A 22535-nucleotide genomic window follows, 5' to 3' on the forward strand; every position below is an offset into this window, starting at 1 on the left:
TTGACAAGCTTTTTCTCCTTTGTGCTTTGTGTAAATTAATCTATGGTTTCGACCACAATAAATAATTAATCTGTAAAAGGTATCAATTTGCTTTATATATTCATACAATTCTACATACAATACAAATCAAAAATCAGTCCTCTAGTCTCTAGTGAACTTATTTATTATTGGTTCCTAACTAATGATCATTTCCTGCTGTTCGCTGTTGTCCACTCTAGTCCAAGAAACCAGCTGCTGAATCAGCTGATGGTCAGTCAAGTAACAAGTTGAAATGTATTCGATGCCTAAAAGCCAGTTTCAGATTGAGAAGGAACTCAAATCTACAACTATCAACTCAAATAAAGGAAGTGAGATAGAAAAAGTTTTGTTTGTTGTTTTTGTTGTTATGTGGTTGTTAAACGTGGCCTCTACGGACTTTCAAATTGTCCCGATCTATCAGAAGAACAGAAAATAGAGGAGGTGTGTTCGTAGCTTTATGATTTTCAACGAAGGGCTGCAACCTAGCATACACGAATTGAGTTTGCTGGTGAGTGTATTTTATAAAAACGTGATTGATTCAGCGTGATGTTTTTGCTAGAATATTTTGCTCAATTCTTCATCATGAAACAAACAGTTACATTTTTATTTTCTGAATTATCCCCCAAAAAAGCTATATACATTTTTTTGTTTGGGGCACTTATCTAATCAAGCAAGTTTGATACTTTCGTTATCACTCTATTAGTCCTTACTCCAATGTAATGCACCATTTTAGTTGTTAAAGTTCAGGGTTCTGTATCCAAATAAATAAAATTTCAATCAGTCTGAAAGAAGTCGGCTTTATTGATTTATAAGAGAATTTAAAGAACAATTTCAATATTAATTAATAGTCTGACCAGTAAGTTTGAAGCCTATATCATTCAGCGGTTTTTATAAAAAGGTCATATACCTATATACAGAATGTTCCTTAATTGGAGGTACAAACAAAATGACAGAAATTCCTCGGATCATTTTTGAAAAAAGTTTTATAAACATTGGTTCTCAAACACTTTCTTCTCAAGATACAGGGTGTTGAAGTTTGATTTTTTTCGTCATAGCACCTTCCCTTCACAAGATATTCAACTTAAATTTACATGGATATTTCAATTTAAAGTTTAAATAATGTGATATGCTGATTTTGAATGTAAATCTACAGGGTTATATATTTTTCTGGAACAGTAGGGCCTGCTTCTTTCCTCCAGAACTTTTTTTTTGATATACCACTGGTAGTTTAAAAAACGTAAAAAGAAACTTCGACGTATCTGATTCGGTATAATCATCACAAAAAATTAAGACTACAAGAAACACCCTGTATATCTATAGTTGTCTGGTTTCCAATAATGCAGTTGGCGCATGAATGAATGAGAACTCAAAAGCTCCTACTTGCGCCTACCCAAAACAGATCTGCAGATTTGTAGATTGTCAGACAAGATCTTCATTCAAAGTTATAAAAATGATGAAAGTTTTGAAAACCAAAAAATAATAATAATTTAACAAGATCGTGAAAACTGCTGATTTCGCTAATGCAATTCTCTTTTCTCTTGTAACTAGTACTTATATTTAGTTAAGGAACTATTAAGCTAAAATACTAGATTTTCTTGGTGAACAGTACTCAGGAATTCTAGACATCAAACGAAGAAAAAACTCACTTATTATTTAATACTTAAAAATAAATCCTCATGATTAAAATGTATAACAATAATCACAAGTCAAAAATCTGGGTACATAAAAATCCCAACTTCCAGTTGAAGAAGGTACTTCATTCATTCTTGCGTAAAATTCCAAAGCATAGGCTGTCATCATCATTCCAGTGCCTAGCGCTAAAGAGAACCAGAAAAACATATTGAAAAGAGCATTTCGTGGAAATTTCACATAATTCATTATTGTACCCACTCCGAAGAACAGTAAAAACATTATAGGTAGAAAATATCCCAACATATAGGCAACAATCCATTCGTGAACTATTGATGACAAGAAAAATGTCACGTATATCGCTACGTGCTTATTGGACAGGATTTCGTAACAGTCTTTATAAATATATTCGTACAGCCAATCGTGGATGACAACATTCCATTTTCTGTAATAAGTTGGGAAATCTGTGGATGTCCACCAGTCCTTGTAAAACATTCTGTCACCGAAATACAACAATTCGGCGAAGAGATTCTGCACCAGATGAAGGATGAGGTAAAACGTCACAACCAAGTACATTACAGCTGGAAGAAGAGATTCCAAGAAATCCAGGAAAAGTTCCGTAATTGAAAATTTCCTGAGCCCGAAGTCCTTGAAGAGAGGAATTGTGAATCTCTCAAGGACGAAGGAGTAGAAGAACACCACAGCAATAATTTCCGAGGCGTAACCAGCCACTCTGCGCCATTTGATTTCCTTAGTCCTGGAAAAGATAATATTGATAAAATTTCCATACCAATTATTGCCAATGTTATAGCATTGTATAAAAATTACTTAGTAGCATTATATATAGATTAATGATTACTGTTACTGGGATATTTTGCAACGCCACCTTGGGATCTATGGTGTCTCCATCAGAACTACATCAACAGTTCGCCTTCCAGGTCCAGAGTTCTAATGAACTCCAGTATCTGGGATGGCTTCAAGGAAGTTACATCTTAACTCCTAGAAGTTTCTCGGCTAAAGCATTTTTTACATTGCCTTGCAATGGAAGGACATTATGTGACCTAGAGATCAGGAATTTCTCACTCCTCCCCATAAAATCTGCACTTCCTCAGTTCCTGGATAGCCTACTTCATGAGGTGCTTTCTTAGGCAGCAGGGTCCTGTGAGGAAGCCAGTTGAGTAGGTGCAGCATGTTCTTACTGAGATCCAAATAGTTTTTGGATCTTGCAGTATTAAAATTCCGGTACTTTTTTAGTGATCCATTCTTTGGAAGATTTCGGCAAAGTATTTCTCTTTTGGTTTTCTCCTTCTCTCGAAATTCTTCTTATTGGTGCAGTTTCGATTGTTCGAAATGACCTCTCTTTTTTTAACACACCTACAGTTTTGATTGAAATAGAGGAATCAATTATACTCACCTAGGATATTCGTCCTTATAAACCAATGTTGGTATCCATGTGAAAAATACGAAGTGTTTGAAGTTTGGCAAAATTAAAGTTTCATCCGATTTTTCTTTGAATTGCAATACTTTTGGTGCATTACTTCTGACGAAGGCATGTACTTTCATCAATAATCTGATCTAAAAATACTACACGTTATATGACTAAGTCAGAAAAGTATATTTTCAGTAATTTTTCTCAACGTTTCTTTTTTCAGAAATACACGAAGAAATAATTTATTCCAATATACAGGGTGTTACTAAATTAGAGGTATAAACGGTTTCTGTAGTTTTATCGTATCTGAAAATGATTTTTTGAAAAATTTTTCGAAAAATTCTCTAGTAATCCTCAGTAAAATCTGATTTATTATAAATATCCAGTTAGTACGTTGTAATTACGATAATAATTATAAGTTTCCGTACTTTTTCACCTAATTTGTAGTGAAGATTAATGAAGAATCGATAAACTGGTATAATCACCACAAAAAAGTATGAATACAAGAAACACCCTGTAGATATTTTGAAAACAAATCGTTTGCGGGTTCATGTTTATTTTCTTAAAATTATCCAAAGAATTTCTCATTTTCTTTGTTCCTCTTATTAAGGAACATCCTGTAATATTTCTATCATAACTTCGCTTTGAAATGAAAGAAAAAATGAGGAAAAACAAATCATTATGAAACTCACCTGTTCCATCAAAATAAAACCAGCAGAACCAGTTGCCAAATTGAAATTCGTTACTAAGTAGGCAATTAATAAAAATGAAAATAAATAATATGCAAGAAGGAACTGAACAAAAACATAATCACATTGTGTTGTTTTGAATGCTGCAATTGAAAGAAATATTACATTAGAAATGTAGGGAAAATTGGTATTAAAACTATTAAAAAAAAAAGATAATAATAAGGGATAAGGGTTCAATAGATGAAGATGAAAAATAAATACGAATAATTAAGATCTGAGTGTTGTGACAAGTTTCGTCGATTTCATTGATGGGGTGAATGTTTTAGGAGTATGTCATCCAATATGACTAATTTTCGAAAAAAATTCCATCAAAATCAATGCAGAGTTGCTAATTCCTTGTATAAAGCTCGAAAGTTAAGGAAGACTTATTATGACCTGACCAATCAGGATATACCCTTTTTTGGAGCTTTATAGATATCATATGTAATTTTACAAAGTTTAGTTTCAAATCTTAGTAATATATTTACGAAAAAAAAACCTACTGCTACATTATACTGATGAGGTATATAATACTTTCGAAACGTGTCACAATACGTGAAATATCTAGAAATCATACTTACTACATGTAGAATAATGAGATCGCAGTCTTGACCAAGTCATAAAAAGAAAATACGAACAACACACTAAAAAATAAATAAACAACCATGTGATTATAGATATGTGAAAATTTTTGAAACCCCCTCTTATCAAACGAAATCCTGATGCTACTCTGTAAAAAAATTCAATGTTAAAATTCATAAAATCCTGTACTGTAGTATATGAACTTACTCATTATTTTCTAAATAGCCCTTGATGAAAGTTAAGGAACCAAGTCCTAAGAAAAGAACTATTGCAATATGATGAATTGTTTTGATATGAGGATTTTCAAAGAGAACTGTTAAAACGGATTCCCTCTTAAAAAATAGTTTTTCAGGTAATCCTTGATTACTATTCGTCCTGGAAAATAAATAACCTTTTTTGAGAAACTGCATTTACTTCATGTGATGTAGTTTTGGAACTAGGAACTCATCAGAAGTGATCCTTCAGAAAAATGCTTCAATTTATCGAATATAAGTGCATTTCCACTCTTTATTATAAATTTCGCATTAATGGTTTCTCCAATATGATGGCTTCATCAAAATAAATTGTATAGCATATCATCCTTCGATCCTTGTACATACACTGTGTCCGTATAGTATGGAACAAATTCATTTTTAGCTAAACAGACCATTTTAAGAAATAATCCTGAGACACATCGATATTTTATTTCAAGTTACAGTATTTTAAAACAATAATCTTATATACAGAGTAAATTACTTTCGAGTAATGACGTCACCGTCATTTTTTTTAAAGGAATATCCCCATTTTGTCTCAATTTTCCGATCACTCTAGCTGTGCTGTTTCCAAAAATGTATCACATGTTGATTCCAATTGCTACAGGGTGGACTAAAATACAATAGTTTTGATGTGTGTGCTCATAAAGTAACGCGTAACATTCTTCATTAGTTAAATTAAGAATATTATCAAAAATACTTATTATCTAGCGGCAATTGGTTTGGATGTAACACCCTGTAGTTTGTTACATTTTTAGATTAATAAAAATGAGCTGTTTCCAAACATGTTTGGTACTTGTGGTCTAGCAGACAGAATATGAAAGAAATTATTTCTTATTTTTATACATTTTTATTAATCTAAAAATGTAACAAACTACAGGGTGCTACATTCAAACCAATTGCCGCTAGACAATAAGTATTTTTGATAATATTGTTAATTTAACTAATAAAGAATGTTACGCATTACTTTATGAGCACACACAAAACTATTGTATTTTTGTCCACCCTGTACCAAATGGAATCCACATGTGATACATTTTTGGAATCAGTTCAGCTAGAGTAATCAGAAAATTGAGACAAAATGGGGGTGTTCCATTTAAAAAAAATGACGGTGACGTCATTACTCGAAATCCACCCTGTATATTAGATTATTATTTCAAAATACGGTAAATTAAAATCAAAAATCGACGTGTTTCTGGATTATTTCTCAAAATGGTCTGTATAGCTAAAAATGAATTTGTTCCATACTTTACGGACACAGTGTATAACTTGAATGGTAAAAGAAAAAGAATAATGCTCTAAAATTTATTTGAAATATAATTGACAAATTTCAAAATGAAGGAACTATTTGATATAATAAGCGTAATATTTCAAAAAAATTCGAGAAGCGGTTCTATATTTAATATATTTGATCATTGAGTAAATTTTTTTTCATGTATTTATTCCTAAAATTATATTCTCTAGTGAAGGTTTCGTTTTTCATTTCTTTATTTCTTTATTCATGCTTGGACTTTTACTTTGGTTCATGCTAGGAAATTCTTATTTCAGATATTCTTCCTGTTTGTCCTACACACATCCTCAAACCCTTCTGACTTCATTGATCAGGGATTTTCTCATGTTTTAATTTTTAACGATGGAGGAATTAATAGATAATGTATAATAATCAATATGATTTTTTAATTCACTTCTGAATAAATTCATTGAAATGAAATATGTATAAGTACTATAAAATTTCGAATCTTTTTGATATTTGTTGTCACATTGGTTTTTATTACTCACGTCGTTTTATCCTTATAATTATAATTAGATCCAGATTCAGAATTCATTTCGACAGGGTTAACCCAAAAAAAAAATAAACACAAGTAGATACGTGTATGATGATTCAATCAATTCAAACACATTTTCACAATTCTATAGTTCACACAAAAGTAATGGAATTATCGAACATCTGGAAAGAATATCAAAATAATGTTGTTTCTTCAATGTCCGGTATCAAGGATTAAATCATTTGATGAGTAAGATTTTTATCACTTTATTTTTATTGTTATAAAATCACACGACAAGGATCTTGAGTTGCTAAGTTTTCGTCAACTTCTGACAACTAATTAGGCGGCTTTGAGTATTTACATGTACCCATGTCCTATGCATAATATTTTCGTTGAATATCTCTCAGTGAAAATCATTCTACCTAATTATTTTTATTGATGAAGTTTTTTGATAGGTAGTTGTTCATGGAGAATTTTGTCTTATTCAAGGATTACATATTGTGGGAAGTTTGGAACATTGTTATTGTAAATATTCTGTTCAATTAAGGGCAATTTAACAAATCCATTACTGAGGAACAAACAAAAAAATAATATGACCAGTGCACTCTGCTTACATGAGTCGACATCCTATATTATAAAATAATAATTCATTTTTATGGTTTATTTATTATATTAATGACAGCAACAACCTGCTTTTAAAAAACGGTTCGATAAAAAACGCCTGCAAAGCAAAGTACAGGGTGTCCCAAATTTGATGCTCACTGAAAATATCTCGAAAAATTTAAATTCTAAAACGTTTTGTTCAGTAGTTTTTATGGTTTATATGATACTCATAACAGATCATAGAAATTAATAACCTTTTAAGAGATATAGAGATATAGTTAATGTTTCTTAGATAGGACACTATATTTTCCTATGAATTTACCGTATTTTAAAATAATAATCTGATATACAGGGTGAATTACTTTCCAATTGCTACAGAGTGGACAAAAATACGATAGTTTTGTGTGTGCTCATAAAGTAACGCGTAACATGGTTTATTAGTTAAATTAGCAATATCATCAAAAATACTATCTAAAAATGTAACAAACTACAGGGTGTTACATTCAAACCAATTGTCGCTAGACAATAAGTATTTTCGATAATATTGTTAATTTAACTAATAAAGAATGTTACGCATTACTTTATGTTTATGAGCACAAAAAGCCAAATACAAAAAATTGAACTTTTTTCGAGGTATTTCTGTTTTTGTAGTTACGTGATGTCAGCAGATTCATTCATCGCAAGATTCATCGATAACCATGGAAGTTGTTCCAAAAAAATCATGACTCATCCTCTAAAAACACTTTTTATAACAATATCAAAAATGTAGAAGTGTTATAAAAAATGTATTTTAATAATAATACATTTTTATCAACTTTAAAAGAATACATCTCCCTCAATATGCATTTTGGGCCATAAGATTTAATCATCAAACTAACTTTTAATTATTAAGCTTGAATTGTAGCATTTTTTTGTTGAACATTACCTACTTGTAAATTCTAGAAATCAAACTAAGAAAAATCTGGTTTGTTATTTAATATTCAAAAATAAATCCTTATAATTAATCTGTATAGCAATTTCCACAAGTCAAAAATCTAGGTACATAAAAATCCCAACTTCCAGCTGAAGAAGGTACTTCATTATACCTTGCGCAAAATTCTAAACAATAGATTGCCATCAATGATCCACACCCTAGCGCTAAATAGATCAAGAATAACGTATTGTAAAAAGAATTTTGCGGGAACTTTACGTTATTCATTATCCTACCCAGGATGAAGAACAGTATAAACATTATGGGTAGAAAAAATCCTAACATATAGGCAACAATCCATTCGTGAACTATTGATGACAAGAAAAATGTAACATATGTTGCTATGTTCTTATTGTCAGGAAACAATATTTCATAACAGTCTTTATAAACATAGATGTATAGCCAATCATGGACTACAAGATTCCATTTTCTGAAATAAGTTGAGGCGTCTGTGGACGTCCACCAGTCCTTGTAAAACATTCTGTCACCGAAATACAACAATTCGGCGAAGAGATTCTGCACCAGATGAAGGACGAGGTAAAATGTTACAACCAAGTACATAAGACCTGGAAGAAGAGATTCCAAGAGAGCTAGGAAAAGTTCTGAACGAGAAAATTTCCTTAGCCCAAAGTCCTTGAAGAGAGGAATCATGAATCTCTCAAGGACGAAGGAGTAGAAGAACACCACAGCAATAATTTCCGAGGCGTAACCAGCCCTTCTGCCCCATTTGATTTCGTTAGTCCTGGAAAAGATAATATTGATAAAATTTCCGTACCAATTAAGACCAATGTTGTAGCATTATATAAAGATTACATAGTAGCATTAAATATAGATTAATGATTACTGTTACTGGGTTATTTTGCAACGCCACCTTGGGATCTATTGTGTCTCCATCAGAACTACATCAACAGTTTGCCTTCTAGATCCAGAGTTCTAATGAACTCCAGTATCTGGGATGCTACAAGGAAGTTACATCTTAACTCCTAGAAGTTTCTCGGCTAAAGCATTTTTTTCATTGCCTTGCAATGGAAGTACATTATATGACCTAGAGATCAGGAATTTCTCCCTCCTCCCCATAAAATCTGCACTTCCTCAGTTCCTGGATAGCCTACTTCAGGAGGTGCTTTCTTAGGCAGCAGGGTCCTGTGAGGAAGCCAGTTGAGGAGGTGCAGCATGTTATACTGAGATCCAAATTGTTTTACAGTCTACAGAAGCAGACAAGTGGTCAGAGTGAAGGAATTGCAACCAATACGACTAAGGTTCAAACCCTGATACCCTCATACAACTCGAAAAAAGTATGGCGCGTACAAGTCTAGACAGACCAAGTTTGGCAAACGGTTCTTCTCAGGACCACCACCCTGAAGACGGCAGGCGAATGCTTGCCGGAACGTCGGAAACAACCAACCGCATATATGATGGAAACAGCCCAAATAACTATCTAACTATAGTCCATCATCAATATCAAGACAACAATTATGATCTTTCATTTTTGAACACACCTACAGTTTAATGAAATAGAGGAATCAATTATACTCACCTAGGATATTCGTCCTTGTAAACTAATGTTGGTATCCATGTGAAAAATACGAAATATTGAAAGTTTGGCAAAATTAAAATTTCATCCGATTTTTCTTTGAATTGCAATACTTTTGGTGCATTACTTCTGACGAAGGCATGTACTTTCATCAATAATCTGGTCTGGAATAACCACAACTTATACTACTGAGTTGAAAAAGTACTAGGAATGTTAATCAACTTAGAACAGAACTTTAGTATATGAAAGAATATGCGAATAGATAAATAGATCAATATTAATCGAAAAAATTTCATAAACTGTGAATCTTTCTGCTGAATAAATACTAGGTAGTAATTTATATAATTAAGTTACAGTATTTCTATCAATAAGTTCGAAAACCGAATCAAAAAAACTTAAAAAAAAATAATCATGATGAAACTCACCTGATCTATCAAAATAATACCAGCTGATCCAATTGGTAAATTGAAAATGGTTACAATGTGGCCAATGAATGAAAATGAAAACAAATAATAGCCAAGAAGGACCACAAGGAATAAAAAATCACATTGTTTTCTGATTAAAGCTGCAATTGAAATTAATGTTATATTAGAAATATCTAGGAATTAGAAAAAAAACTATTATATTTAGAAAAATCAGATCACATAAATCGATAAAAGGGTTTGAAGGAAGATGATATGAAAATAAAGGAGAATAATGAGGATCTGAGTTTATTCACAAAGTTGATTTTGTAGTTTTAGCAATACATTAACGAAAACAATACTGATGAGTTACAAAAGTTTCGAAACGTGTGACAATACGGGAATTATCTCCAAATCATACTTACATTTCGGAAAAAACTGAAATCGCAGTTTTGCCCACGCCAAAAAAATAAAATATGAACAACAAACTAAAAAATAAATAAATAACCATGTGATTATAGATATGTGAACATCTCTAAAACTTCCTTTTATCAAACGAAATCCTATTGTAACTCTGTAAAAAATTCAATGTTAAAATTCTTAAAATCATGAAATTTAGTATATGGACTTACTCATCATTTTCTAAATAGCCCCTGATGTAAGTTAAGAAGCAGAGTCCTAAGAAAAGAACTATAGCAATATGATGAATCGTTTTAACATGGGGATTTTCGAAGAGAGCTATGACAAGGGATTCTCTCTTAAAAAACACTTTGTCAGGCAATCCTTGATTCTTATTTTTTCTGAAACGAAAACAAAAACGATAAAAAAGATAAGGAAAATCATGTTTAGGAACTCAGAAAGGAATCTTTCCGCAAATGCTTCAATTTAACGAATATAGAAGATACCTATACATATAGGTGCATTTTCTCTATTTAACAGGCCAATTGAAAAGTGCCCAGTCTACCATAGTAAAACACATATTTTTTTGGCAGAATTCGATTTTATTATTCAACAAAGTTGCCTTCGAGGGCGATTCAGCGATTATAGCGATCTTTCAACTTTTCGATACCATTTTTGTAATACAATTTGTCTTTCGCTTCAAAATAGGCCTCAGTTTCGGCGATTACTTCTGCATTGGCGCTAAATTTCTCTCCAGCGAGCATTCTTTTGGGGTCTGAGAACAGGAAAAAGTCGCTGGGGGCCAGATCTGGCAAATACGGTGGATGCAGAAGCAATTCGAAGCCCAATTCGTGCAATTTTGCCATTGTTTTCATTGATTTGTGACACGGCGCATTGTCTTGATGAAACAGCACCTTTTTTTTCTTCAAATGGGACCGCTATATAATAAAATAATCTCTGTTGATGGTCTGGCCTTTTTGGAGGTAATCAATGAATATAATACCTTGCACATCCCAGAATACAGACGCCAAACCTTGCCAGCTGACTGTTGTATTTTTCCTCTTTTTGGATTCGGTTCCTCGTGTGCAGTCCTCTCAACTGACTGTCCTCTCAACTGACTGTCGATTGGACTCCAGAGTGAAATGATGGAGCCATGTTTCATCCATTGTCACATATCGACGCAAAAATTCAGGTTAATTGCAATTTTACAGCTTCAAACACTGCTCAGAATCATTAACAAGTTGTTGCTTTTGATCGATTGTGAGCTCGCGCGGCACCCATTTTGCACACAGCTCTCTCATGTAAAATATTCGTGAATGATATATTTTTTTTTTATTAGTTTGCAGCTTCGACATCTAATTGAATGATATGATGTAAGCACACGTTCAGATGATATCTTCACAATGTCTGCTTTCTCGATCAACTTCACTTTACGGTAATTCAAAATTATTTTGTGAACTTTTTTGATTTTTTGTCGGTGACAGCCTCTTTTGGGCGTCCACTGCGTTCGCCGTCTTCGGTGCTTATTTCACCACGTTTTAACTTAGCATACTAATCAATGATGGTTGATTTTCGTGGTGCGACCCCGGAAACTCTTCATCAAGCCAAGATTTGGCTTCAACTGTATTTTTCTTTTCAGAAAGCAATATTTAATCAGCACATGAAATTCTTTTTTTTTCAATCTTTTCTCAAATAACAAAAGTAGCTGCACTCACAACGCAATATCTCACAAACTAATGGTCAGAATGCTGTAAAATTTTGACACGTATCGTTTGAAGGTTGGTACTAACTAAAAATCATATGGATTAAATACTAGCACCGCCATCTGTGCATCAGACTGGGTACTTTTCAATTGGCCTAAAGTTATAGAATTCAGAACAATTGTTTCGCCAATATCATAGCCTCATTATGAGAATAGAACAAACTGATTATTAAACGATGTTATCCTTTTATAGCAAGATGAGGAAAAAAAGACACAAAAGCATTTAAATTTATTTGAGGAACAAATGCAAATATTTCAAGAGAAGTGTAGGAACTATCTGAGATAATAAGCCTAACATTTCGAAAAAGTCAAAGAAGCGGGAATATGTTCAATATATATTTGATGATTGAGTAAGATTTCTTTCATTGAGAAATCAATGGATGTTTATTTCATTGTGAAGAGGAAGGTATGCCATTAAGCCATTTGCGGCTCTATGAACTCAATAACTTCAAAAATTCCACAATTAAAGTCTTGAATCCATTGTGGAGGAATTGCATATACCTTATCTTTTACGTGATCCCAAAGAAAAGAGTCTAAATGTATGTTAAATCACAAGATCTTGGTGCCTTAAAAGCTCCTGAATTCACATCAGTAGTTTCCCAATTTTTTAATACTTAAAGATTCTGGGAATAATAAATCAAAGAAAATTAAATGCATTCATTTCTATCAAATATGAATAATACAAATTTCTGAATATTTGAATATTACTCATCATATTGGATTTGATCGTAAAAAATTACTTACACTTTATCCTCATAGTTATAAACAAATTCAGATTCAGATCTCGTATTCATCTCTGCATCGATTATCTTATAGGAAAACAAACACAAGACAATCCACTAAAATAATTTATATTCATTCGATCAATTATGTGCATTTAATAACTTCAAATACATTTTAACAATTCTACGGTTGGCACAAATGTACTCGAATTCTCAAATATCTGTTTGAGAATTCGATTCTTACGGTCTAACTTGATCGACAATATCCATACCAAGTATTAAATCAATTGGGATATTGTTTGAGAAGTTTATCACTTCAGTTCATTATTATGAAATCAATTGACAAAAATCTTGAGTAGTGTTTATCAACTTAATTATGATGGCTACAAGTATTTTCTTCTGCATTTGTGATTATAATTTTCGTTGAATGTTTTCCGGTGACAATTATTCTCTCTAATTAATTCATTGATGAAGTTGCTTGATAGCTAATTTTCTCACTACTCAAGGATGATCAATTGTGTGAAGTATACTTTTTTCTTGAGCGAAAGTTAACACATTTGGTTCCAAGAAAAAAATGTATAGAAGGTTGTTCAATAAGTGTTCAGGTTCGATAAGAAAAAGACAAATTCATGGTTTAAAATACTCTTTGTTATTCAGTAGTCTCCCCCAACATCTACACCTTTGTTCCAATGAGTACCCAATCAATGAATTCCATCGCTAAAGTGAGAATCTGGAAAGGTTGCAAAATACACTTCTACAGCTGATCATTTGATGAAAAACGCTTGGCAGGCATGATATTTTTTAGGTTTGGAAACAGATGGAAGTCGCTAGGGGCCATATCTGGTGAGTAAGGTGAATGCTCTAACAATTCGAATTTTAATTCAAGGATTTGAGGCATTGTCGAAATGCTCCTGTGACATTGTGTATTGTCCTGTTGATAATGAATTTTTTCTTATGCAAACCGGTTCGTTTTTCACGAATTTTTTCCTTCAGCTGGTCTTAAAGGTTACAATAATATTCTGAATCGTCTTCAAGGCTTGTATCATTACGTTTAAATTCAGCAACCCAAATTTCTATTGTACAGGCTGTCCCAAATTCGATGGTCACTGAAAGCATCTCTAGAATTATGAGACTTAGATAAAAAATTTTCAAGGACCCCCTATTTCTTTTTTCGAAATAATAAGATAACAGAAAGTAAAGGGTGTTTTTTTAGAGCTATAGAAATTATAGAAATTGCAATAAAACAACGATGGATTATTCGATTGACATGAATTTTATAAGATAATCTTGTGGTATTACATTTTAAATATGATTTCTGGCATATGACCGCCACGGCTGGCTCGGATGTAGTCCAATCTGGACATCCAATTTTCGATGACTTTTTCCAACATTTGTGGCCGTATATCGGCAATAACACGGCGAATGTTGTCTTCCAAATGGTCAAGGGTTTGTGGCTTATCCGCATAGACCAATGACTTTACATAGCCCCACAGAAAGTAGTCTAGCGGTGTTGAATCACAAGATCTTGGAGGCCAATTCACATGTACAAAACTTGAAATTAGGCGGTCACCAAACGTGTTTTTCAATAAATCGATTGTGGCACGAGCTGTGTGACATGTTGCGCCGTCTTGTTGGAACCAAAGCTCCTGGACATCATGGTTGTTCAATTCAGGAATGAAAAAGTTTGTAATCAATGGCCATCATCGTTTTTGAAGAAGTACGGACCAATGATTCCACCAGCCCATAAAGCGCACCAAAAAGTCAGTTCTTCTGGATGTAACGGTGTTTCGACATACATTTGAGGATTAGCTTTACTCCAAATGCGACAGTTTTGTTCGTTGGCGTAGCCATTCAATCAAAAGTGCGCTTCATCGCTAATGGACGTAGTGCGCGATACGTATTCCGCACAGAACCATTATTTTCGAAATGGAATTGCACTATTTGCAACCATTGTTCAGGCTTGAGTCTATTCATGATGAATTGCCAAACCAAACTGAGAATAAATCACTTGACAGCTGTCAAATCGTTTGCCATCTTGAACAGTAATGCCAACTTAAAGTTATCTACCTCGAAAAAAAACACCCGTTAGATCACAGATATCTTGATTCGATCATTCAAATTCGATTCAAATATTTTGCTATATTTTAGTTTTTGTTCGAGATATTCTAAAAACTCTAAAAGTAATTCAAGAAAGGAGAACGGGTTCCTTGATAGACACTTCAAAATAATTCTTTAAATCAAACAAAAAAAAAGTTGACGAGTTATTTAATGTATAAAAATAAATCCTTATGATTAATCTATATAACAAACATCACAAGTCAAAAATCTAGGTACATAAAAATCCCAACTTCCAGTTGAAGAAGGTACTTCATTCATTCTGGCGTAAAATTCCAAAGCATAGGCTGTCATCATCATTCCACTGCCTAGCGCTAAATTGAACCATAACATCATATTGAAGAGAGCATTTCGTGGGAATCTTACATAAGTTAATATTGTCCCCACGCCGAAGAACTGTATAAACATTATTGGTAGAAAATATCCTAACATATTGGAAATAATCCATTCGTGAACTATTGATGACAAGAAAAATGTGACATATTTCGCTACGATTTTACTTCCAGGGCACAAGATTTCGTAACAGTCTTTATAAACATAGGCGTACAGCCAATCGTGGACGACAACATTCCATTTTCTGTAATAAGTTGGAAAATCTGTGGACGTCCACCAGTCCTTGTAAAACATTCTGTCACCGAAATACAACAATTCGGCGAAGAGATTCTGCACCAGATGAAGGATGAGGTAAAACGTTACAACCAAGTACATAATACCTGGAAGAATAGACTCCAGGAAGGCCAGGAGAAGTTCCGAACGAGAAAATCTCCTGATCCCGAAATCCTTGAATAGAGGGATCATGAATCTCTCAAGGACGAAGGAGTAGAAGAACACCACAGCAATAATTTCCGAGGCGTAACCAGCCACTCTGCGCCATTTGATTTCGCTAGTCCTGGAAAAGATAATATTGATCAAATTTCCAATTTCCATACCAATTATTGCCAATGTTATAGCATTGTATAGAAATTACATAGTAGCATAATATACATAGATTAATGATTACTGTTATTTTACAACGCCACCTTGGGATCTATTGTGTCTCCATCAGAACTACATCAACAGTTCGCCTTCCAGGTCCAAAGTTCTAATGAACTCCAGTATCTGGGATGGCTTCAAGGAAGTTACATATTCACTCTTAGAAGTTTCTCGGCTAAAGCATTTTTTTCATTGCCTTGCAATGGAAGGACATTATGTGACCTAGAGATCAGGAATTTCTCCCTCCTCCCCATAAAATCTGCACTTCCTCAGTTCCTGGATAGCCTACTTCAGGAGGTGCTTTCTTAGGCAGCAGGGTCCTGTGAGGAAGCCAGTTGAGAAGGTGCAGCATGTTCTTTCTGAGATCCAAATAGTTTTTGAATCTTACAGTATCAACATTCTGAAGGTACTTTTTTGAGTCATTTATTCCTGGAAGATTTCGGCAGAGTATTTCTCTTTTGGTTTTCTCCTTCTCTCGAAATTCTTCTTATAAGTGCACTTTCGATTGTTCGAACTGACCTCTTTCTTTTGAACACACCTACAGTTTGATTGAAATAGAGGAATCAATTATACTCACCTAGGATATTCGTCCTTATAAACCAATGTTGGTATCCACGTGAAAAATACGAAATGTTTAAAGTTTGGCAAAATTAAACGATCATCCGATTTTTCTTTGAATCGCAATACTTTTGGTGCATTACTTCTGACGAAGGCATGTACTTTCATCAACAGTCTTGTCTGAAATTACCATACATTATACGACTATGTCAAAAAAGTAGAAGGAATTGCTAATAAAGTAGTATATATCTTCTTTAACACTTTTTTTTTTATTATTTACAGAATTCGTCATAGTAGTTCTCTGTACTTTTTTAGATAGAACGGGTATCAATCACCCAAACCATAAAAATTGAGAGCAATAGGTAAGTAACCACTTTGAATAGATGGCATCATAAACAGGCTCGAAAACCGAATAAAATGAATTATAATGAAACTTACCTGATCAACTAAAATGAAACCAGCTGAGCCAGTTGGTAAATTGAAAGCCGTTACAACGTAGCCAATTAAATAATAGGACAATAAATAATATAATATAAGGATCGTAAGAAATGTAACATCCACATGCCATCTAATGAATGCTGCAAATGAAATTAATGTTATATTAGAAATGAGAATAAAAGCTATTTAGAAAAATTAAACTACACGTTGGACAAAAATATCGATAATACGGATTGAAAGAAGAAGAGGACCTCTGCATTATACTAATGAGATATACAGGCTGTTCCCAAATTGGAGGTACAAACAAACAGATTCCTAGGAAATTTTTAAGAATAAAAAGTCCTTTGAACATGGTCCCACTAACGCTTTGTTTTCGAGTTACAGAGTAATAAAGTTTTTTTCTCAAAGCACCTTCCTTCACATGATATTTAACTCAAATTTTGCATATATAGAGTGTTTTTTTTTCGAGGTATACAACTTTAAGTTGGCATTACTGTTCAAGATAGCGACCGATTTAACAGCTGTCAAGTGATTTATTCTCAGTTTGGTTTGGCAATTCATCATGAATAGACTCACGCCTGAACAACGCTTGCAAATAGTGCATTTTCATTTCGAAAATAATGGTTCTGTGCGGAATACGTATCGCGCACTACGTCCATTTTATTTTGTTTAGCGATGAAGCGCTTTTCTGGTTGAATGGCTACGTCAACAAACAAAACTGCCGCATTTGGAGTGAAGCTAATCCTCAAGTGTATGTCGAAACACCGTTACATCCAGAAAAACTGACGGTTTGGTGCGCTTTATGGGCTGGTGGAATCATTGGTCCGTACTTCTTCAAAAACGATGATGGCCAGAACGTTACAGTCAATGGTGATCGGTATAGAGCCATGATTACTAACTTTTTCATTCCTGAATTGAACAACCATGATGTCCAGGAGCTGTGGTTCCAACAAGACGGCGCAACATGTCACACAGCTCGTGCCACAATCGATTTATTCAAAGACACGTTTGGTGACCGCCTAATTTCACGTTTTGGACCTGTGAATTGGCCTCCAAGTTCTTGTGATTCAACAGGGCTAGACTACTTTCTGTGGGACTATGTAAAGTCATTGGTCTATGCGGATAAGCCACAAACCCTTGACCATTTGGAAGACAACATTCGCCGTGTTATTGCCGATATACGGCCACAAATGTTGGAAAAAGTCATCGAAAATTGGACGTCCAGATTGGACTTCATCTGAGCCAGCCGTGGCGTTCATATGCCAGAAATCATATTTAAAATGTAATGCCACAAGATTATCTTGCGGATAAATAAAATTCATGTCAATCGAATAATCCATCGTTGTTTTATTGCAATTAAAAGTTCTATAGCTCTAAAAAAACATCCTTTATTATCCAATTTAAAGTTCTCAACAAGTGCTATGCCAATTGTGAATGCAAAATTATAGGGTGATATATTTTCTGGAACTGTGCCCGCGTCTTCACCCAGAACTTTTTTTTTGGATGACCACTGGTAGTTTAGAAAAATGTAATGTAAAAAATGTATTCAGTAAGCTGTAATGAATCCAATATACAGCGAAGATTGATAAATATTATGTAAACTGCAGATATAATCATCGCAAAAAAGTAAGACTATAAGAAACACGCTGCATCTGGAAAACACAGGGTAAGCAGGCCTATGTTTATAAGTTTTTTTTTCTAAAAAATCAGAGGAATCTGTCGTTTCCGTTTGTACCTACAATTTAGACCACCCTGTATAATTGTTCAGAAACGTGTCACAATACGTGTAATATCTTCAAATCATACTTACATCTTGGAGGAAAACGATGTCGCAGTCTTGCCCAAGTCATAAAAAGATAATACGAACAACACACTAAAAAATATAAAAACAACCATGTGATTATAGATATGTGAAAATTTTTGAAACCCCCTCTTATCAAACGAAATCCTGATGTTAATCTGTAAAAAATTCAAAGTTGAAATTCATAAAATCCTGAATTGTAGTATATGAACTTACTCATTATTTTCTAAATAGCCCTTGATAAAAGTTAAGGAACCAAGTCCTAAGAAAAGAACTATTGCAATATGATGAATCGTTTTAACATGAGGATTTTCGAATAAAACTGTGATAAGGGATTCTCTATTAACAAACACTTTTTCGGGCAATCCATGATTTCTATTCCTCCTGAAAAAGAAATAACCTATTTTGAGAAACGAAATTTATTTCATAAGTTTTGGACAATCATGATAATTATGATAAAAAAGAATTGAGATCTTTCGGTAATTGCTTAAATTTATGGAATTCATAGAAGTGATAGACATTGGTACATTTCTACAAAAGCTGTTTCTCCAATATCATGTATTTCTCATAGAAAATTCAAGCAGAATATGAAAAAAGAAATGAGGAGAGCACTGAGTTGAAGCTTTTGAGCGCTCGTTCCTTCGTGTGCCAATTGCACCTTTGAAGTCCACAAGTTGAAGTCTAATTTGGAAATCTTGAGGTTTGATGAATTTGAGTTGTCCAAGTTTATGATTTTCTTATGAACACCCAGTACATTGTTGGTCTAAACCGCAAACAGTTTTATAATACTACGTATTTGCAGAATCGAATAAGACAAAATTTTTTCGAAAAAAGCTTTTTTTGACGAAATATAAAAAAAAATGTGAGTCCTCATCGCAACCATTTTTTTTTATAAGAATCCCATAAACTTATGAACCGTTGAGTTTCTACCCAAGGTATGGCATATTGCCGAAATTGTCGTCGAAAAAGCTTTCTAATGATGCAATAATATATTAGGTGTGTCATTTGAAATAAGAAATTAGTAGTCTGTTTCCGGTATAACCGGAAGTTGTAAAGATCTGAAAATATTTTAGGAAGAAAGATCATTGTCTCAAACCCCCATATGCAAATTTTGAGCTCAAAACTATTCTTAGTTTTCCATAAAAGTCTAATAGGCCATCCCGGTGAATCAGCCTGTATACAGATATGTGGCATCCAAGGATGCAATTATAGCATGAATGATTGAGCGCTCGAAATCATCATCACGTCAGTGTTTTCCTCCTTTTTCAATTCTAAACGTTGACAAAATAATTAATGAAGTAAACTAAAAAAATAATAAGAGAGATAAGTTTCATTGAATGATAAAAATGTTTGAATATTTCAATTTCAACTTACAATCTATCCTCATAATTATATACAATTTCAGATGCAGTACTCATTTTTGCATGGATTTTGTTAGAAGACAACACAAAACAATTCACTTAAACAATATGTATTAATTCGATCAAGTGTGTCACATTTTCACAATTCAACGTTTAGCACAAAAGTAATCGGACATCTGGGCAGTATATGAAAATATTGACAACGCTCGTTCTTATACTTGAGTGTCGATATCTCTATCAAGGATTAAATCATTTGAGATATGTAATAATTTTTATCACTTCAATGTATTGTGATCGAAATGTTTCTGTCCGACTTATTTTAATTTTAGAAAAAGCATCTGGGTATGGAAGAACAATTTTTCGATTTCAGAATAAAATTGAATTCACAACTCTAATATAGTAGAATTCTACTTCTAATTTTACACTATTTATTATTTTTTCTTATAATATCTCGAACCATTAAAAAATAGGTTATTAAAATAAAAAATGTGGGAACATTTTACAATTTGCTTATGTTGATTTGAAATATATTTATTCTTGTAAAAAAAAACAATAATTATTCCTTTTTGTATATTTTTACATTAACACAGGCTAATGACCATACCAGTCGATGCCTTCATTCAAAGTGAAAAAAAAATAATTATTCCATAATTTTTTTCACTTATATTGTATATGTTATGATATTTTTCCAATATTTTCGCATTCAAATGTTAATATTATGTCCAAATCTAGAAATTCAATAAATTCCCAGATAATTAGAATTACTTTCAAGGCTAAATGACATTTGACTGAACAAAATGTATTCGAAATATGGCTTCATGAAAAAATAAAGGATTTTTCAAGGAGGTTCAATTGTGTTATATCACAAGGTGCAAAATTGAGATTCTGTTTCGTTGCTTGTGTATCACGTAGATGTAATAATCCAAACATATCCATTGATTATATTCATTAATACTAAGTAAAAATACTTGTTAAAATTGACTAATTATTGAATTATTGTTATTAAAAAAATCTATTCCCTCGTATTGTGGACTTGAAATAACATGAATTTCAAAGTATATCTACTAAACTCAATTCTGTCATAAAAATTATTAATAATCATCATAACTTATATATTCAATAACTCTAAAAATTGACGAAACCATTGGCTACAATTATATTTTATATACAATAACATTTAATTTGAGGTCAGAAGTTAACTAACTAGAATAAACAAATACGGATGTTGAACTTCGACGCTAAAAAAGAAAAAAATACCCGCTATCTTTTATTGAGAACATTCAGTACATATGTACTCGATTTATTGTTTCACAAGTATTGATGATTGTATGGAAATAGCAATTAAGTTATCTTGCGTACATTTCAGACTTATTTTGGTATTTTTCAAGGTTTTTGTGTGTTCAAAAGGATTACACCTGCTGAATTTTTTTTTCATTCTTTTTAATTGGCACATTTCTTTTTTGTATTTTCAGAAATTGATTTTTCAATCTGCCTATACTAACCGACAAAGAAACTGCAACACCCAGAAGACTATTTAATTTTTTTTTTGGTGAAATATAGGTAAAAGGTATAGCAAGGAGTAAATAATTGAAATTTGGAGAAAAAAACGAAGGGTTTACAATTTTTTCTTATAAATTTGTTAATAATGTGTTTGTCCACCAAGATTATCTATACACTCCCCAACACATCTCAGCATTGATGCAGTAAGATGGTCTATTTCTTCTTGATACTATCCCAAGCTACTTGTACTTCATGTCACAGAGCCGCCAAAGTTCGTGGGGGCTTCTACCCATGATGTCCCAAACATGCTCTATGGACTACAGATCGGGGGATCTGGGCGGCCATGGCAAAAGATTCACATGGGTCGCTTCGAAAGAGTTTAAACTAATTCTGGCAACATGAGGTCCTGGCATTATCTTGCTGAAATATTGGATTCTCGAGTCGATTAAGGTAAGGGAGAACATATGGCTCCACTATTTCTTGAAGGTAACGCAGCGCTGTCATGTTACCTCGACTGAAGACTAAAGGTGATCTACTTGCATGTGCAATAGCACCTCATACCATAACGCCTACTGTCCGGTGTACACGACGCTCAAAATCAAACTGAGGTTCACATATTTCTTCCCGACGACGTCTAACCCTTCTTTGGCCATCATATGCACCCAAGGAGAATTGAGATTCATCAGAAAAGACGACCTGATGTCATTCCACATTCCAATGTTAACGTTCTCTGCACCATTGCAATCGTTGCCGCCGATGCTCAACCGTCAGAGGTAACACAAAATGAGGTAGATAATGCGGCAGTCCACAAGACCTTATTCGGCGGTAAACCGTTTAGACAGTTACAGGATGGCCTTGTTCTCCTAACCACTCATCAGCCAAAGATCGAGTTGTCGCAAATCGGTCTCTAATGGCCATACGTCTTAGACGTCGATCTTGAACTTCATTTGTGCCCCTTCGACGTCCGGTGCCTACTCTTCTCCGATTTTGGGCATT

The 22535-nt window shown here is 33.3% G+C and overlaps 4 protein-coding genes across 4 annotated transcripts in view; 1 reads left to right on the top strand and 3 right to left on the bottom strand.

Annotated features, from left to right (window-relative positions):
- Positions 1 to 292: 292 nt before the first annotated feature.
- The window catches only part of LOC123680011, a 39876-nt gene continuing 17633 nt past the window's right edge, over positions 293 to 22535 (top strand). Inside the window, exon 1 of the mRNA XM_045617640.1 lies at positions 293 to 526. Within this exon, the coding sequence (XP_045473596.1) occupies positions 476 to 526 (51 nt within the window). The 5' untranslated portion in view covers positions 293 to 475. The remainder of the gene's footprint in view (positions 527 to 22535) is intronic.
- LOC123680010 (sterol O-acyltransferase 1-like) lies at positions 1657 to 7234 on the bottom strand. Its single transcript, XM_045617638.1, has 6 exons — positions 6417 to 7234; positions 4594 to 4761; positions 4386 to 4534; positions 3769 to 3908; positions 3062 to 3222; positions 1657 to 2404 (listed from the first exon to the last, which is right to left on the bottom strand). Exons 1-6 carry the CDS (start codon positions 6461 to 6463, stop codon positions 1699 to 1701), a joined length of 1371 nt encoding a protein of 456 aa, XP_045473594.1. The 5' UTR covers positions 6464 to 7234; the 3' UTR covers positions 1657 to 1698.
- On the bottom strand, positions 7967 to 13095 carry LOC123680008 (sterol O-acyltransferase 1-like). The gene is made up of 6 exons (XM_045617635.1): positions 12817 to 13095; positions 10544 to 10711; positions 10337 to 10485; positions 9936 to 10075; positions 9514 to 9674; positions 7967 to 8718 (listed from the first exon to the last, which is right to left on the bottom strand). The coding sequence occupies exons 1-6, from the start codon at positions 12864 to 12866 to the stop codon at positions 8007 to 8009; spliced, it is 1380 nt and encodes a 459-aa protein (XP_045473591.1). The 5' UTR covers positions 12867 to 13095; the 3' UTR covers positions 7967 to 8006.
- LOC123680009 (sterol O-acyltransferase 1-like) lies at positions 15043 to 20236 on the bottom strand. The gene is made up of 6 exons (XM_045617637.1): positions 20053 to 20236; positions 18895 to 19062; positions 18688 to 18836; positions 16878 to 17017; positions 16459 to 16619; positions 15043 to 15798 (listed from the first exon to the last, which is right to left on the bottom strand). The coding sequence occupies exons 1-6, from the start codon at positions 20094 to 20096 to the stop codon at positions 15087 to 15089; spliced, it is 1374 nt and encodes a 457-aa protein (XP_045473593.1). The 5' UTR covers positions 20097 to 20236; the 3' UTR covers positions 15043 to 15086.

The sequence above is a fragment of the Harmonia axyridis genome, chromosome 5, assembly GCF_914767665.1.
Source record: "Harmonia axyridis chromosome 5, icHarAxyr1.1, whole genome shotgun sequence".
Lineage (NCBI taxonomy): Eukaryota > Metazoa > Arthropoda > Insecta > Coleoptera > Coccinellidae > Harmonia > Harmonia axyridis.

Coding starts and splice junctions, on each gene's coding strand:
- LOC123680008 (XM_045617635.1), bottom strand. CDS start 12,866: ATGAATACGAGATCTGAATCTGAATTTGTTTATAACTATGAGGATAAA. Junction 10,486..10,543: donor GGCTATTTAGAAAATGATGA/GTAAGTCCATAT, acceptor AATTTTTTACAG/AGTTACAATAGGATTTCGTT. Junction 8,719..9,513: donor TACAAGGACGAATATCCTAG/GTGAGTATAATT, acceptor TATCTTTTCCAG/GACTAACGAAATCAAATGGG.
- LOC123680009 (XM_045617637.1), bottom strand. CDS start 20,096: ATGAGTACTGCATCTGAAATTGTATATAATTATGAGGATAGATT. Junction 19,063..20,052: donor TATAATTATGAGGATAGATT/GTAAGTTGAAAT, acceptor TTTCTTTTTCAG/GAGGAATAGAAATCATGGAT. Junction 16,620..16,877: donor GTTTCATTTTAGTTGATCAG/GTAAGTTTCATT, acceptor TGGTAATTTCAG/ACAAGACTGTTGATGAAAGT.
- LOC123680010 (XM_045617638.1), bottom strand. CDS start 6,463: ATGAATTCTGAATCTGGATCTAATTATAATTATAAGGATAAAACGAC. Junction 4,762..6,416: donor AATTATAAGGATAAAACGAC/GTGAGTAATAAA, acceptor TTTATTTTCCAG/GACGAATAGTAATCAAGGAT. Junction 3,223..3,768: donor GTTTTATTTTGATGGAACAG/GTGAGTTTCATA, acceptor TAGTATTTTTAG/ATCAGATTATTGATGAAAGT.